The sequence below is a fragment of the Mauremys reevesii genome, linkage group 1 (genome assembly GCF_016161935.1).
Source record: "Mauremys reevesii isolate NIE-2019 linkage group 1, ASM1616193v1, whole genome shotgun sequence".
NCBI classification, from domain to species: domain Eukaryota; kingdom Metazoa; phylum Chordata; order Testudines; family Geoemydidae; genus Mauremys; species Mauremys reevesii.
The window spans coordinates 354,169,123-354,187,549 of NC_052623.1; the positions used below are offsets into that span (position 1 = coordinate 354,169,123).

The following is an 18,427-nucleotide window of genomic DNA, read 5'->3' on the forward strand; positions in this document are numbered from 1 at the left end:
GGGTTGTGAGCTCAATCCTTGAGGAAGCCATTTGGGGATTTAGTTGGGGATTGGTCCCCCCTTTGAGCAGGGGGTTGGACTAGATGACCTCCTGAGGTCCCTTCCAACCCTGACATTCTATGATTCTAAATGAGAATGAAGCCCACAGACATTAGAGATGGAAAAAACCTAGCTGAACAGCTTATTCAGGCCATCTACAATCCCTTCAAGACAGCACAGATCTCAGTGTACTGTATTTGTGAGTGCTCCACCTTATCTAACTTTAAATGATTCACACCACAGGCCTCCTCTACCACATTCCTTTGGAGGCTATTTCACAATCTCAGCAGCTCAGTAACTTCTTGTGAGCTTCCTGATGCTCTTCTGGCTAAATCTTCCCTTCTAGATATCATCTAGTTTCACCTCTTGTAGGACCCTAAATAATTCTCTTCCCTCTGTCATATTTACACACTACAAATAAGTGATGGTTACCATGACCCCAGCTAAGCCAATGTTGGCAAGAATTATCTTTGAATGTTTGCATAACAGAACTCTGCTCCAGGTTTCTGTCGCTCTCGTAGATGTAGGACTCAATTTTGAAAAGTGACCTCCAATTCTGAGGGCACATTTCACTTACACCTGTGTTGACTTGCCTACATATTTGACTGGCTTCACAAATTGGACACTTAGCTGTCTCAGTGACAGTGTTTATTGCTGCAGTTAAGTATGGACGCAGCTATTTATAGGCACAAAAATGGAGGCAGGTTAAAGTCCTCTTTAAAAATGGGATCTTTGGCCTTTCATTACTAATGAATACTGACTGCCCCTTAAATAATTTTTGCTCTTTATTGCTCTTCTGGACTCTTTCCAAGTGTTCTACTAAAAACAATGCCGATGCTGTGGTAGGACTCCTTGTAAGTAGGTTTTGTTTTAAAAATTTAAATAATAAAACATAAAAGACTGATGATAAAATAGGAGAATATTTAAAAATACAAGAGATGGCCCCAATGTTCCAGGTATCCTGCAATTTGGAAACTGTCTTCATAGCATCAAGGTGAATTTCACCCATGTGTAGAGGGCTAGTACAGAGCCTGTTCCCCGGTTAGATTCCAGTTAAACCCTATTTTGAGGATGTAAGCAGAATTTAAGAGCTGCATAGGACTTAGGATAACCCTCAGCGCCGAGGGGAATTTCACTCATCAGTGCTTATTGGCAGCTTAACTGATGTGTCCCCAGTGAAAATTTAATTACAGTTTCAGTTAGTTGGGGAAACAGATGATGATTGGGACTGTCAAAGCTGCCTAGGGGATTTAGATGCACAGGTTCACAATTCTTGTGCAAGTTAATGGGAGTTGTGCATCTAACTTCCCTGCGTGGTTTTGAAAAATCTCAGGCTGCTGCTTTTCTGCAACTTAGCAATACTGCATCATGATGTAATGACATGATTGGAATACTTACACTCGCTGTCTCCAGACACAACATAATGCAACAGCTACAAAAGTCAGCAACATGGGAAACCCTGCCAGAGAAGAAAACAAAAACTAAACTCTTTTGCATTTAAAATAAAGGCCAATGATGTGACATCTACATCTCAGAACCCTGGTATCCTGGCCAAATTTGAGTTCAATGCCTCTGGTCTTGGGGGAAAAGTGCCAAAAGGATCTTTATTTCATTAACCAGTGAGCTGGTACCTCAATTTACACCTCATTTGCAAGATGACTCTTCCAGTAGATAGTGCCCCTCCCACCCTGGTTGGACCTTGGCTCAGCTATGATGTGGAGCTAAAATGACCACCTGTTACCCTGACAGCACTGCTTTCTGCAGCACCCTGGATTTTCTTCCTAGATCCGGGGTGGCCAACCTGTGGCTCCAGAGCCACCTGCGGCTCTTCAGAAGTTAATATGAGGCTCCTTGTATAGGCACCGACTCCGGGGCTGGAGCTACAGGTGTCAACTTTCCAATGTGCCGGGGGGTGCTCACTGCTCAACCCCTGGCTCTGTCCCCTCCCCCGAGTCTCCTGCATGCCAGGAAACAGCTGATTGGGAAGTGCGAGGAGGGACGTGCTGGGAGTGGGGTTGGGGGGAGCTTATGGGGGGGCTGCTGACATATTACTGTGGCTCTTTGGAAATGTACATTGGTAAATTCTGGCTCTTTCGCAGGCTCAGGTTGGCCACCCCTGTCCTAGGGGGTCTCCCATCCAGTTACCATGCGGATTTCATGCTGCCTAATTGGAGGGATTAGATGCAATCTCAGCCTGAGCTGGATTTGGCTGCTGACATGTAAGAAACAAACCAAACCACATGCTCTCCGATTTATAGACTGTAAACCTTAATGTAGCAGAATAGTTCTTACCCACAGAAGAGAGCATAACTCGGGTGGAAACTGTAAAAGAACATGGAAGAATGTATGTTTACAGCTGGATAACCACGCCACACATGCAGTAAGCAACACTGCCCTCCTGCCCACATCGCCAGCCCCTCCAAAAGCTGCAGAGCAACATTGTAAGCAAAGCAAACCCAAATGCAGCACGACAGTGACTGCCTGCGTGTGACTCATGGCAGCGGGGTGAGAAGAGAAAGAAGCGGGGCGGCCTTACATTAGTGCTTGGCGTGTGTCATTTCTGAGAGCCTTGAATTAATGGGTTAAGGGCCAAATTAGGCCTCTGTGTGCGTGGGTGCAACTCCAGTGACTCCAACAAAGTTCTGACCCCGACACGAAGGCTGGATTTCACCTCCTGATTCTGCATTAAGGAACAAATTAAGGCCAGTTGTGCCTGGCCCCTACGGAGGTACTCAGAAGACAGAGATGCTGGCAAGAACATTTCCACCCCATTCTCCTGCAGCTCCCCTCCCCTGAGCACAGGAGTCACTTCCTCCTCGTGGCCTTGGGCTGCTAGCACCCCAAAGGAGGTTGGGAACGGGGGCAGAGAAGTGATAGGCCCTGGCTCCCCCACTGCACCAGTAGGATACAGGACTTCCTGGGTCATCAAATCCATCATATAAATCGTATCCATAGTAGAGCTGGCTGGACAGAGAGGGAGAAGCATGCTGCACCTCTGGAAGGGGCAACAGAGAATGCACTTGCGCCAGAAGCCATGCAGCTCCTCGCTGGCCTCACTGCAGAGCTTACCAGGCACAATCTGCACCTCTGTGAATGCATCCAAACTGCAGAGCGCTGGGCACAGCACTTCACCTCCTGGCCCAGCATGCAGTGCGGCTCATGCAAACCCTGGGATGAATTCTTCAGGGGCTATTTCTATTTTGGTGGTTTTAAAGTCCTGGTAAGGCTCTGGACGTAGCTCTCCCCAGAACAGTAGAGATTTCCCTTCCCCCCGCACCCCTTTTAAGAATTTCTCCATGAGTATTACAGCGGTTCAAAAAAATCTGTGAATTTCAAAATTGGGAAAAAAACATCAACGATTTTTGTGGTGTTCCCCCTGATGTTTTCTGATCAGTTTTGTACAATGAGATGAAATTTTTTAAAACTTTGAGAAATTTTGAAATTTTTTGACCTTTTATTTAAAAAAGGGGAAATATGCCTATTTTTTCAATGACAAAAATGTTTCCCTTTCTTCCTCTACCAGACTGAGGTTGAGTAAATACTTAAATGAAAATTTAGTCATGTCCTGTTTAAAACCATGGCCTGGTGCTGCCTATTTGTTTTATGTCACATTCCATTTATTTTAATATCATTTATATTTCTAATTTCTTCAGCATTAAACTCAAACATGGGGGACCTAAAGATTAGCCTGGAACATACGTACTGTGACAAAGTTCCTCCTCTGCCTTGGTGGGTTCTGCGCTTATTGGTGGATTTGCTCACCTCAGAGATTCACAGCAGCCCTCAGTTTGGCCACTTTTGCTAGGGCCTCAAACCTGCCGTTCACTCAGCTAACCTCATCCCTGGCCGCCATGGGGAAAGGGAGGAGAACAATTTCCGCGGTCTCTGCTGACCCACCTAGTGGGTCGGGGGACAGGGCAGGGACCTTCCCCTCCGGTGGAACCCATAGTCCAGGTCAATTCCTCTTGTATCACTTAGGGAGTTGGGAGTACTGTGGGGAGCTGGGGCCGGCCCTCTACTCTGGGTTCCAGTCCGGGCCCTGTGGATTGCAGCTGTCTACAGTGTTTCATGTAACAGGGTAATTAAGGGTTTTCCCTGCAGAATCTCCCTCTCTTCCCTCTAGTTCTCTTTTGCACCAGGGAAGATGCTGAAACCCTTATATTCCTGAGTGGAGCTAATGAGACCAGATGGGTGGGTTGTCAGGGTGAGTCAGCCAAATAGTTCTGCATCATCATACTGATTCTAAAGCCTGATCCCAATCACACCATATGTCTGTGCACAACACAATTCATTCCTAGCATGAATGGATTACTATGATTGAAAGAGAGGAAGGGAAGTCTTGTGATGAAGCTACTGGACTGAGCCTCAGGAGATCTGGTTTCAGTGGTGCTCAGATACTGTGGCGAGGGGGTCCGTATCTGGATCTCCCACGTCTCCTACGATGTAGCCAAGGTATTTAGCCTCAGCTAGCCCTATAGCACACTTGGCTGTGAGGCCAGCCCGTCTTAGCGTGTCCAGAACTGCTTCCACCTTTTCCAAGTAGGTCTCCCAGTCGGGGGTGTGAATAATAACATCGTCCAGGTACGCAGCTGCATAACTGGTATGGGGCCACAGGTGCCTGTCCATAAGACGCTGGAAGGCGGCAGGTGCCCCATGCAGTCCAAAAGGAAGAATGGTATATTGAAACAGACCCTCTGGTGTAGAGAATGCCGTCTTTTCTTTTGCATCTTTGTCAAGGGGAATCTGCCAGTATCCCTTTGTTAAATCAAGGGTAGTCAAAAATCAGGCATTGCCCAGGCGGTCAACTAACTCATCAATATGGGGTATGCATTGAAGTTGGATATCTCGGTCAGCCGGCGAAAGTTATTACAAAACATAGTGGTGCCATCGGGTTTGGGCACCTACACAATCAGGCTTGACCATTGACTGTGGGACTCTTTGATGACTCCCAGCTCCAATATCCTTTTTACCTCTGCCTTGATCTCCTCCCTTTTTGCTTCTGGGACCTAGTAGGACCTTAAAGTTACCTTTGCCCCCGGGGCTGTGATAATGTGGTGATACGCACTTCAGTTGTCTGGCCTGGTTTGGTTGAAAACACGTCCTGGTTCCGGTTAATCATCTCAGTTACCTCCTTCTTCTGGTTCAGTGCCAGATCAGTGAATATCCTGATCTGCTCTGGCATGTTATTTCCCTGGATCAGGGTCTCTTGGGCCACTACACATGCCTCTTGCTGGTGCCAAGGCTTTAAGAGGTTAATGTGATAAATCTGTTCTTGTTTCTGGCGTCCTGGCTGCCACACCTTGTAGGTTACTTCCCCCATGGGTTCAACCACCTCATAGGGCCCCTGCCATTGGGCCAAAAGCTTGCTTGCTGCCCTGGGTACCAGCACCATCACCTGATCCCCTGCTTGGAACTGTCGGACTTTTGCCTGGCGATTGTAATGGGTTCACTGGGCCTCCTGCGGCTTTTCCAAATGTTCCCGTACAATAGGGGTGACCTGGGCAATCCGGTCTCACATCTGCAATACGTGTTCAGTTATACTTCTCCCCTCATTGGGTTCCTCTTCCCAGATCTCTTTGGCGATATCTAGTATGCCACAGGGGGAAAACCCCAGTTGAGGCCTGAGGTACCTCCCGGATGGCAAACATAAGGTAAGGTAGTAGGGTGTCCGAATCCTTCCCATCCTGACTTACCACCTTCCTTATCATAGCCTTGAGGGTTCAGTTAAACCTTTCTACCAGCCCATTGGTTTGCGGATGATAGACTGACGTTCTCAGGGTATGTCTATGGAGCAGAGTACAGAGGTCCTTCATTAGCTTCGACATAAATGGGGTTCCTTGGTCTGTTAATATCTCTTTTGGTAGCCCCACTCAGGCAAAGTTCCCCACCAGCTCTTTGGCTATCGTTTTAGAGGCCGTGTTCCGCAGGGGGACAGCTTCGAGGTAGCGAGTAGCCTAGTCCAGAACGACAAATATATATTGGTGGCCCTGAGCCGTCTTCTCCAGGGGTCCCACTAGGTCCATGGCTATTCACTCGAAGGGGACCTCTATGATGGGAAGGGGAACTAAAGGGTGCCCTCAGGTGAGGACGGGGACTGTGCAGTTGACACTCCAGGCAGGAGGCACAGTGCCTCTGCACTTCTTCATGTACTCCGGGCCAGAAGAACTGTTGTAGGATCCGTGCCAGGGTCTTTCCTACCCCCAAATCCCCTCCCCAAAGATGACTATGGGCAAGGCTTAATACAGAGTTCTGGTGTTTTTGAGGTACTAGAAGCTGCTGTGCCTTCTGCCCCTGTACTGGTGCAACCCAGTACACGACATCCTTTTTCATTATGAAATAGGCTCCTGGTCCCTGGGTTTTCCCTTCCATGGGGACCCCATCTATTTCTGTCACCTTCTTCCTAATGTTGTCATACCTTGGGTCTTCAGCTTGGTCCCGGCCAACATTTTTTCTTCCGGGGCTAATCTGCCTGAGCTCTAGAGGGCGAGTCTCTGTTGCCTCTCCTGGTTCAGAGACATTAGGGTGGGGGTCAGGCTCGGGCGTTTCCTCCTTCGGGGCAGCCTCCTTTCCAGCTACCCTGGTCCACCTGCCCACAAGGGCAACCCTCTATGCCTGGGACAGGATCTGGATCCCAAAGGCCTTAGCTGCCCTTCTTTCCCTTTTCGTCTTTCTACCCTGCCTGGGAGTGGAGAACAAATCTGGGGATATTTCAGAGAAGATTGGGGATTGTCAGTCTACTGTGGATGCCTCACTAACTTCAAGGCTTCCCCCTTTCTCCAGTCCCCCTACTGGGAGTAAGTCTCCAAATCCTGGGACGTCCCTCTCCATGAGCATCAGGTATGGGAGTTTAGGGACTACACCTGCTGCTACCTCAGTGGTGTTCCCCTGGATTTCAATTTTTACTGGGATAGTGGGGTAGTAACTAACTGTCCCATGGATGCAGGTCACCCCTGTGCGCTTTGCCTGCAGCAGCTGACTACGCTTCACAAACTTCCCTGAGATAAGCGTGATGGCACTCCCCGAATCAACCAGTGCCATGGTCTCTGCCCCATTTAGTTTCACCGGTCTGGTGTACATATGTGGGGTTAGTGAGACCCCCATAAGGTGGATTAGGGAGCATGGGTCTGCCCAGTTCCCCAGGTTACACTGCATAGGCTCCCCGGCATTGGGACACTGTGCAGCTACGTGTCCCCACTCCCCGCAGGTGTAACATCTGTATGGGGCCCTAGGTGTTCCCCGGTCTCTCGGTTTGGGCAGTCTAACATCACGATCCTCTTCCCCCTCAGTGCTCCAACTCTTCCTGGCCTCCAATGGGCCTTCAGCCTCTCTCTTTTTCCACCTGGGCCCTCCTGGGGGCCCAGTCCCTCGAGCTCTGGGGCTTGGTGCTGCTAATTTAACCCAGAGTGCCTCTTCCTTAACTGGTCAGGTCAGCTCCCTCGCCATCCTTCGCCTCTCTACCAGTGCGACACCCTCGTCATAGGTGGAGGGTTCGTTCTGGCTTACTCAGGCACGAAGGTCTGGCGGTAGTCCCCTCATGTATCGGTCGATGACCAGAACCTCTAGTATCTCTTCCGGACTCCGGGAGTCAGTTCGTATCCACTTTTGTGCAAGATGGATGAGGTCATAGAATTGGGAGCATGGGGTTTTGTCTTCTTGGTACCTCCACTCGTGATACCGCTGGGCCCGCACTGAAGTCGTTACCCCAGATCTGGCCAGGATCTCTACTTTCAGCTGGGGGTAGTCAGCTGCAGCCTCTTCAGGCAGATCATGGTAGGCCTTCTGGGCCTCCCCACACAGGAATGGGGCAAGGATGCCAGAGCACTGCTGTCGAGGCCAAGCCTCCTGTAGGGCTGTCCTCTCAAAGGCCAGGAGGTATGCCTCTACATCACCCTCCCACATCGTTTTCTGCAGGCAATTGCTGGCCTGTGTGATCCGAATCTCATCATTGCTGTGGTTCAGCTCTGTCAGGGCCTTCACCTGGTTTACCAGTTCCTGCAACACAGCACCGTCTTGAGCGGCTTGGTCCATCAACAGGCGATTGGTCTCCTGCTGCAGCCGCCCTGCCTCCTGTTGGGCGGCTGCCTGAACACGGGTAGCCTCCTGCTGGGCAGCCGTGACTCGTATCAGTGTCATCCATTGTGGTGAGGGAAAACAAACAAACAAAAAAAAACCCTCTTCCTTTTTTTAATAACACCCTCCTTCTTCCGCCGTGCTGTGCACACCAAATCCCACCGTTGACACCAGTTGTGACAAAGTGCCTCCTCTACCTTGGTGGGTTCTGCACTTATCAGTGGATTTGCTCACCTCAGAGATTCACCGCAGCCCTCAGTTTGGCCACTTTTGCTAGTGGCTCAAACCTGCCGTGCACTCAGCTAACCTCATCCCTGGCCACCCTGGGGAAAGGGAGGAGAACAATCCCTCGGTCTCTGCTGATGCACCTAGTGGGTCAGGGGACAGGCCATGGACCTTCCCCTCTGGTGGGACCCAAAGTCCAGGTCAATTCCTCTTGTATCACATAGGGAGTTGGGAGGACTGGGGGGAGCTGGGGCCGGCCCTCTACTCTGGGTTCCAGTCTGGGCCCTGTGGATTGCAGCTGTCTACAGTGTTTCATGTAACAGGGTAATTAAGGGTTTTCCCTGCAGAATCTTCCTCTCTTCCCTCTAGTTCTCTTTTGCACCAGGGAAGATGCTGAAACCCTTATATTCCTGAGTGGAGCTAATGAGACCAGATGGGTGGGTTGTCAGGGTGAGTCAGCCAAATAGTTCTGCATCATCATACTGATTCTAAAGCCTGATCCCAATCACACCATATGTCTGTGCACAACACAATTCATTCCTAGCATGAATGGATTACTATGATTGAAAGAGAGGAAGGGAAGTCTTGTGATGAAGCTACTGGACTGAGCCTCAGGAGATCTGGTTTCAGTGGTGCTCAGATACTGTGGCGAGGGGGTCCGTATCTGGATCTCCCACGTCTCAATTTTGTTTCAGAATAAAAACTAGATCCAGCCTCCTCTTGCAGAGCCATATTCTCTGCCTGTTATTCATCCCTTATAAGCTAGGAAAACTGACAGTACTCAGACGCATATCAAGGACACATGCTGTTTCTGAGACTTATGATTTAGAAGGACTTAGCCCATTTTTCCTGCTGGCTCTACCTAGAGACATACTTTAAAAAACAAGCCGGTGTAGTGATGGGGAGGCCCACAGTGCAGTGGGTCAGCACTATGGACAGGTGTCTTTAGATCATAGCTGCTGGACTTGAGTTTAAATCTCATCCAAAGTAACAGATGGACAGGAGTTGTTTTGATGTTTCATCTTAGTCCCCGGGGTCTGTTTATAGACCACCTCGGAGTCTGGCAGGCTTGAGAGGGCCGGGGCTGGAATGGCTGCAAGTGTTGCAAGCCAGGAGGGCTGAGATGAACTGGCAGAGTGCTGTGGAATAGCAGGGGAACTGGGGGTTGTGACTGAGGTGAACTGGCAGAGCTGGGGACGTGAGGGAGCAGGACGAGAATAATAGGGGGCACTGCAGATTAGCAAACAGATATGAAGGCGAACAGGTGAGTTTATTAATGCGCTGGGTTGGGGCTGAGGTATCTCTGCAGGCTTTGTGAGGTAAGATTTAGTGTGCCTCACTCCTACTCAGCCGAGGTGGCTGGGTCAGTGTGCGCTGCGTGGGCCCCTTGCCCAGTGATGTGAACACAGGGCTGGAGGAGTACCGCAGCCATGACTAGGGTTGGGCAGCTCCTCTTCCTCCTCCTTTCCAGGCCTGCCTCACAACTCCCCACCCCTGAGGCCAGTGCAGAAGGTATAGAGATGCTGTTGTCTCCGTCCATATGACGGATTGGGAGAGACAGTAAGTAGGCCCAGAGATACAGCGGGAATTGAGAGAGCTGGAGGAGGGTGAAAGAACGAAGGGTCTAAGCAACCCAGTGGTGCTGAAGAGGCTTCAAGACCCACAAGGTGAGGGGAGGCTGGGACCCAGAGAGGGGGTGGGGTGGTGAAAGACCATGAGGGAGGAGTTGGGGAGACCCAGCAGGCGCATCTGTGGGCGGATGGGTGGGTGGGGAGATCAGAAAGTCAAGCTGGCCATGTAGCACCTTGGAAAGAGGAGGGGGAAAACGGGAGGATGGGGGAAAACAATAAAAAGGAGAGAAAAAGGAGACAAGGAAATATTAAAAGGCTGGAAGAGGAGACAAGAAGGGGGGGAAGAATGAAGCAGCAAGAAATGGTGCACACATTTAAGGACAGATTAACTGTTCTTTTCTCCCATTCTCCAAGGCCTAGACTGGGCCAAATCACTGGACTCTCCCCATTCTTTGCCTACTGGGGTTTTTCCATTAAATCTACCCCTTCTGGTCACTGCAGTTAGGCCAGACTGTTCACACGTGGGTGCCTCCAGGTAGGCATTTAGATCAGGGGTGGGCAAACTACGGCCCGCGGGTCAGATCCAGCCCATCAGGGCTTTGGATCCGGCCCACAGGATTGCCAGTCCCATGGCGCAGTGGGGCTAAGGCAGGCAGGGACAGGGAACTGCGGCCAATGGGAGCTTCGGGGGTGCTACCCACAGGCGAGGGCAGCGCGCAGTGGAGCCATTTGCCCCACCCCACCCCTAGGAGCCACTGCTGGACATGCTGGCCACTTCCGGGAGTGGCACGGGGCCAGGATAGGCAGGCAGCCTGCCTTAGCCCCGCTGCGTGCTGCTGCCATTCCAGAACCGCTCCAGGTAAGCGGCGCCAGGTTGGAGCCCGCACCTCAACTCCCTTCCCTGAGCTCCCAACCCCCTGCCACACCCCTCCTGCACCCCAATCTCCTGCCCTGAGCCCCTCCCACGCCCCTCCTGCACTCCGCACCCCCTAGCCCCAGCCCTACATTCATGGTCCTGTATACAATTTCCCCACCCAGATGTGGCCCTCAGGCCAAAAAGTATGCCCTCCCCTGATCTAGATCCATATTCAGGTACCTAAATTAATGGCCTGATTGTCAGAGATGTTCCCATAAAAACAAATGGGACCTACAAGAGGTCCAGCCACTCTGAAAGGAGGCTTCACGTATGCACCCAAGTTTGAAATGCAGCTGCCATGTACCCAGGTTTCATGTGAACGTTTGCATGAATGCTTTGCATTTAGTTTTGTATTGGTATTCCAGAAGCAACAGTAAGAAAGGAAGTGAGCTGGGCTTGGTTTCCTCCTTTGCCTGGTTAGCGGAAGCACAATTACATCCCTGATATAATGGAGCACTCATGCTTTTCTTTAGTGGCTGTATCAGTCCCAACAAGGAAGAAGTGGCTGGAACAGAGCTGTCTGCATACAGAAGTTGCATCAGTTTAGTTAACCCGGTGCAAAACCCAGTGATGATATTCTTATTGTGGACTGAGTGGCTTATTTCATTTTAGTGTAATCCAATTTTCTTTTTAACCGATTAAACGAACTGAAATAAGACATTCTTAAACCAAAATAAGAATGACGTAAACGTGCGTTGGTTTGAGCATTATTATTTCTATTGTGGCAGAGCCAAGGGACACCAGTTGTAGCTCACTAACAGACCTCATTGTGCTATAAAAACACTGACCCAAAACACGGTTCCCTATCCAGCAAGTTTAAAATTTAAGTATAAGACAAGGGCAACAGGGAACAATGAGACAATACTGGTCAGCATGACAGGTAGGGCTTTTCAACCAATTTAGTTAAACTGGTACAACTTTGTGTGTGGACATTTACACTGATTTTAAAATGGGCTTAATTTGGTTTAGACTGCACCTATAAGGGTTTGTTTATATGCAAACTGCAACCAAAATAACTAAACTGGTTTTAATTCACAGCTTTAGTTATTTCAGGGCAGATCTGTGTGTGGACACTTATTTCAAATGAAGAGTCTACGATTTCAGTGTAACGTAAGTTGGTATTTTTACTGAATTTAATTTATTGGAATAAGATGCTTTTATTTACATTTTAATTACAGGTGCTGGCTATGCTGATATAAACAAGATTTAAACTGAGATTAGTGTGTCCACACTGGGGTTTGTATCAGTTTAACTCAATTGTATTTTTAAACCAATTTAAGTTAAACCAGCGCAACTTCTGTGTGTAGACAAAACCCGAGTTAAACTGGCACCATATGTGTGTGTGTGTGGACAAGGCAGCAGGTGCATGTAGTCCCTGTGAATATTCTGATGTACTAGGTGATACTGAAGTGATTAAGCAGGGTGCCCAGCAGGTAGCAGGTTAGTTTGGTCCATGCAGTTAGAATACTAGGGATTGGTTGGTGACAAACCTTTAGTGTTATGGGTGACTGCTGTGAGAAGCTGTGTTGAGTCTCCTGTGGTCACACTGGCTGGCACTGCTGTTGACCAATCTCCTTCTGTTTTAACTGTTTTCAACGATGGCTTATCCATCCAGAGCTGGGACGTGTGTGTGTCCTGGGTGGCTGTGGTGCGCCGTTGTGTTGTGTCTTCCATGGTCACGCAAGCAGGCCCTTTTGATGACCTGATCTCAGTTGTTGCTGTTGCAAGTGTTTCCCGTGAAGGCTTGTCAGTCCTGAGCCGTGAGTCGGGGCCTGCTAGTGGTGAGGTGGTCTCCCTTTCATAGGATGGTGTGGAGGCCATGACTGGGACTGTGGTAATCTCTGCAGTTACTCTGGTTACTGGTGGTTTAGATGGTGTAAAAGTCTTTGATTCTAGCAAGTGGTTAAATACATTCTTAGGCACATTTGAAAGACAAATGAACTGTTGTTTTTAGTTTAGTTATTTACATCCCGATTCAAGCCGGTGTATAAGCAGCTGCCTAACTTTGAAATCAATGGGATTGCTCACATGCTTAAAGTGAAGCATATGCTTAAGGACTGTCCTGAACTGAGACCTTAAAAACTAAAACATGTGAATGTCTCTTACCCAGATTCCCTGGGTGGATATCTCATTTGAGCACTCTTGTCTCTGGGTTACAAGGTGAAGAGGTGTAATGACAAAAACATATCATTTTATAATATAGTCAACTATATATTTAACTTTTTAATAGATTATTTTATATTGTTGTTGTACTAGGTACTAGTAGTGGAGCTCCCAGTCAGGGTCAAGACCCATGGTGCTAGGTATGGTATAAATGCATCGTGCGAGACCGTCCCTACCCTGAAAGCTGACAATCTGACTTAAAATGAGGCACTACAAAGGAGTGTGGTAAACAACAGAGAAGGGCGGAGGAGGATGAGATAATAGAGATCAGAATCAGGCACTGCGGCCAGATTTTTCAAACGCGGGTGCTTGAATTAGCCGCTGAAACCCATATTGAGGCAGTGTGAAAAATGGTCTGGTTTTCGATTCTGCCCATGGGAGATGAAGTTACTCAGCACCTTGGCAAATCAGGCCACTCGGATGAAGGATTTAAGTGCCTAACTTTAAACACCTGCCTTTGGTAATGATGGCTTAGGTATGTTTAAGTTCCACTGCAGCCACAACCATCAAGGACAGGGAAGGAGGAGTAATAGTGAACCAGATCCTCTGCTGGTGTAAATCAGCCTGGGGTGGCTGATTTCAGTGGAGCCACACTGATTTACAGCAGCTCAGGATCTGGTCCACTGTATCTAATTGAAAAATCAACACCTGAATTTCAGTCTCTCCCCCCACCACCCAAAAACTAAACTAAAATAAAAGCTTGGATTCTCTTTAGTAAAGGGAGCTTACCTCTGCTGACAAGACTGGTCGCCTCTGTCCTAGGTGCTGATGTTGTCTGTTTGGGGCTGGAAGTTAAAGGAGGTAGAGCGGGGTCCCCTGGTGAAAGAAGACACAGTGATATGGGTGTAAGGAGTGACAATACCTTGCCCTTCCACGGTGCCCCTTGCCAACAAAGCTCAAAGCACTTTTACAAATAGACTAAATGAAGCCTCAGGTAGGGAATTATTAGCAGCAATCAGAGAAAGTGAGTCAGAGAGGAAGCAAGGGACTTGCCCAAGATGACAGTTAACGTAGAACCCTGAAGTCCTGACTCCAGTCCCTGCTTTATTCACTAGATCACACTGCTCCAACACAACAACCGGAATTATCTTTGCCCTAGCAAGGTAGAACTCCTCGACCTCGTCTCTCTACCTAAAAATCGAAGATAGCTAGCAGGCAGCTGGTACTGTTCTGCCATTCAGTCTTGAGAGCCGCATGTAACACACTGATACCTTTCTTTGCAGTGTGGAGCTCCATTAAGTCAATGGAAAGACCCCAATTATCTCCAGTGGGCTTTAGACGGGGCTCCACATGAGTATTGAGGAACTTGGGGGAATCAGGCATGCGGCGACCGTGTGGAGAGGTGCAGAATAGGGAGGCCACGGCCTCTCAGATGGAGTCCAATTTTTCAGGTGCTTCACAAACCAGCAGTGGTTTCCCCACAACACGGCGTAATTGTCTAGGTGCATTACTGGAGGGTTTTTTTTTGCCTTTCTGACATCCAGATGCCGGCTGCTGCCAGAGTCAGAACACCATATCAGACTGGCCAGTGCTTCGATTTCCACGGCAAATCCTAAATCTGCCCTGGATCTCTCCTTGTGTCCCAAGCACAAACATTTGAGACCACTTTACATTGCATAGGCATCCCTCTCACCTACTTATAGAGGGCCAGGTTCTGCAAATCCTGCTTGGGTTGAGTGCTTTCTCCCCTGAGCACTGAGATCAATGGGACTATTTGCATGAGTGGGTGCTACTCAGTGTCAGTGTTGCAGAATTTGGCCCTTAGTTCATATTTTGCTGAACACAATGGACCATACGCATCCTTGGTGTAAGTGGGCATAGCCACATCTAAATCCACCCAGGGATCAATTGTACCCAGTATCATCCCAGTGCAGCACAATTATAGAATGATCATTGTCCTCTAACTGATAGTCACTTCTGTCTACCCTTCTGCACATAATTTTCTGACATTGCATTCCTTACATTTCTTCATAGCATTAAGCACAGCAGCATCATACCACACTGACAGCAGTTACTTACTAATACAACGTAGATTTGGCTCTGTCCAACGGAGCATTTTGGTGACTTCGTCCATTACACACACAATGAGGCTGGATGTCCCAGCTTTCCTTTTGTAACCATCTTTGCATGTGTACCGGAGGCTGGCATTCAACAAATTATTATTGCCGACCGTAACATCTGCGTTGTTGACCTCTTTTGGCGTGCTGCATCTTTCTGAAATGAAAAAAAATACAAGCCAAGAGGGAAAAATATATAACACTAAAGATCACACCACAATATTTTAAATATTGCTGCTTAACGCGAAAAATGTCTCTGGCTAGGATAGTGTGTCCGTGCGCATGTACTCCTTACTGCCCTCTGCTGGGTGCAATATATCTGACCCGGCCTTTAGGTTTGCTCTGTCGCAGAGATGCCCAAACTTTACAATGCTAGAGGCTGTCCTGAGAACTTGCTAGGAGCCTGAAGTGTGCTCTGGTGGTCAGAACACAAGTATGGACCTCCTGAGTTCTCTTCCCAGCTCAGCCAATTGCCATGACACCTTGGCCATGTCACTTAAAACCACTGCCTCAATCTCTCCATTTGTACAATAGGAATAACGATACTTCCCTTCTACCCAGAGTTGCTGGGAGAAATAGTTAATGGCAATCTAATGCTTTGAAGATCATTAGGAATACGTCAACAACTCAGCTGCACAACCCTATTCAGAAAAGGGCTCACTGCACTTAAGCATGTGCTTTGGAGATATACCTATCTCATAGAGCTGGAAGGGACCCTGAAAGATCATTGAGTCTAGCCCCCTGCCTTCACTAGCAGGACCAAGCACTGATTTTGCCCCAGATCTCCTCAATGATTGAGCTCATAACCCTGGGTTTAGCAGGCCAATGCTCAAACCACTGAGCTATCCCTCCTACAACAAGTGCTCTGTGGAACAGGGATGGACTTAAGTACATACTTAAATACATTCCTGACGTGGGAGCCTGCGTCAAATATTTATGAAATGGGCATGTTCACCAGCAGAACGTTTGCTGTATTATTATTTGTTAAATGCCTACGACAGTGTATCTCAATCCACGGGTCACAACCCCCAGAGAGGGTCAGAATAGGTAATGGGGGTAGGGGGAGTCATGAGGTGTTACAAATTTTATTTCTCTAAAGCAAAAGAAAATCCGGCTTCCCTCATTCCCTGCAAACTCTTACCCTTCAAGGTCAAGTATTCTCTGTCAACCTTTCAAATCACGCTCACAGATAAGTTACACAGGCTGATTGTTACCATGGATACATTTTTTTACTCTTACTTTTACAGTAAACAAAAGTTTCAGAGTGGTAGCCGTGTTAGTCTTTATCAGCAAAAAGAACAAGGAGTCCTTGTGGTACCTTAGAAACTAACAAATTTATTTGAGCATAAGCTTTCGTGGGCTACAGCCCACTTCATCAGATGCATGCAGTGGAAAATACACACACACACACACACACACACACACACACACACAGAACATGAAAAGATGGTGGTTGCCACACCAACTCTAAATGGGGGTTGCCATACCAACTTTAACTCATTAGAGTTGGTATGGCAACTCCCATTTTTTCATATTCTCTGTACATATATATCTTCCTACTGTATTTTCCACTCCATGCATCTGATGAAGTGGGCTTTAGCCTAGGAACACTTATGCTCAGATAAATGTGTTAGTCTCTAAGGTGCCACAAGTACTCCTGTTCTTTTTAGTAAACATAAGCTGGTCCAAAAATTGACTCAGAGTAAGGCATTGCCAACCTAAAAAGATTGAGAACCGCTGCTCTGCAGGAGCCAATAGAAGACATGGTCCCTGCTTTAAGTTTCTTATGATCAAAAACAGACAGATGACACAAATTGGACACCAAGTGTACTGGGACCTAGACCTAGTGGAAAGTTCTGCATTTGTGTGGATGTGTGGGTGTGTGAGTGGGCGTGGGTGTGAGTGAGAGAGGAGTGGGGTTCTTGTACCTTTCTCTGAAGCATTTGGTTTTGCCAGCTGTGAAAATGCTACACGGGTACGATGGTTCTGATTTCCTTTGATCATAGCCCAGTTTTCAAATTCTTTCCATCCTCTTGCTTAATTCTACTAACTATAGCAGAGAAACTTTGAATTGCTCTCGGACTGGAGCAGGTTTGTTTCACAGCCTTGACTGTCACCACTGTTTTTAATCTGCAGGTTCTGGGCCGGATTCTGATCTGGTGTAAATCAAGAGTAAATCTATTGAGGGCAATGGAGTTACAGTATTGTAAAAACTGTGCACGATCAGAACCAGGCCCTTCATGTGAGCAATAACACACTAAAGCTAGATGTAGCCATGCAGAAAGCCAATATACCCCAGCTATGTGTGGGTATGGACTGCTAATGAATGCACAGCCCAAAGTGCTGTACTAGAGTTAGGTGATATTATAATTATTATACAGATTTGCTTATAAAATGCTTAAATCTAAAAACCTAAATAATTACATTTTAGAACAAAAATATTTTAATATATCTGTGCTGCTCAAACCAGTCTTTGTTGAAAGCCCATGCTTTTAATTTGTTTGTATTTAATATCATTAATAAACAATATTTAAAAGGCTGAAATCCCTGTTTTCGCTGTCTTGGCAGTTCAGCAAGTATGCCTTATAGTCCAAAGGAATGAAAACAACTGAACCCAGCAGCGAAAGTAAAAACAAGAGTGGGTACTTTTAACAAAAGCGGGTAGTATTTTAGGTCCTGGCTTCTTTAAACACATCCACGGGGGTGGATCGGATTGAAGTCATTGGAATTCTGTGTGGGTACAGAGGCCTTTCTGCACGGATCCAACTGCACCATCAGGGCCTTAGGCTTTTACAATATCTTTTCAGACTGTATATACTTTATGCAGTGGCATAATGATCTGGTTGGTGAAGAAGCTTTGTATCCCTACCGCGTGTGTGTTCGTTAGGGGACGATTACTGGGTCTTAGAAGCCTCTTCCACCGCTAATATGAATAATGATACTTTGCTCATCCAGAGCGGCAGATCTCCAAGTGATTTACAAACATGAATGAAGCCTCAATATCGCTGGGTGGTCAGTATTATTTACCCTACTTACAAACAGGGAAATTGACACAGAAAGACTGAGTTGCCCTAAGTCACACAGGGTGAAATTCACCCCTCGGAAGAGGACCAGCACAAGAGCCATGCACCACTTAAATTTCATCCACATGGAGTCCATGGCAGAGCTGGGGAAAGTACCCAGGAGTCCTGACTCCTAGTTTGATGCCTTCACTAGAAGACCATCCTTCTTCCCCTGGATTTTGCTCATTATATGATATGTTTACACAAATAAAGAGAGGCATCTGTTTCAGATCGGTTCAGCATTTTTGCTTTGTGACCAAAAGGAGAAAACATAGCCAAAATAATCTACTGCTATGGGGTGGGGTGGGGGGGTGAGGCGTGGGT

General features: G+C 47.7%; 1 protein-coding gene across 4 annotated transcripts in view; it reads right to left on the reverse strand.

The window, feature by feature from the left end:
• The window catches only part of IL15RA (interleukin 15 receptor subunit alpha), a 76,315-nt gene that overhangs the window by 9,466 nt on the left and 48,422 nt on the right, over positions 1–18,427 (reverse strand). Inside the window, exons 2-6 of one of the 4 annotated variants that reach the window (XM_039519811.1) lie at positions 15,004–15,198; positions 13,714–13,800; positions 12,312–12,680; positions 2,332–2,361; positions 1,438–1,498 (exon numbers count right to left, since the gene is read on the reverse strand). In XM_039519811.1, the coding sequence (XP_039375745.1) occupies positions 1,438–1,498; positions 2,332–2,361; positions 12,312–12,680; positions 13,714–13,800; positions 15,004–15,198 (742 nt within the window). Of the gene's footprint in view, positions 1–1,437; positions 1,499–2,331; positions 2,362–12,311; positions 12,714–13,713; positions 13,801–15,003; positions 15,199–18,427 lie in introns of all 4 variants that reach the window. The other 3 variants (XM_039519809.1, XM_039519812.1, XM_039519810.1) reach the window with 3 other exon arrangements.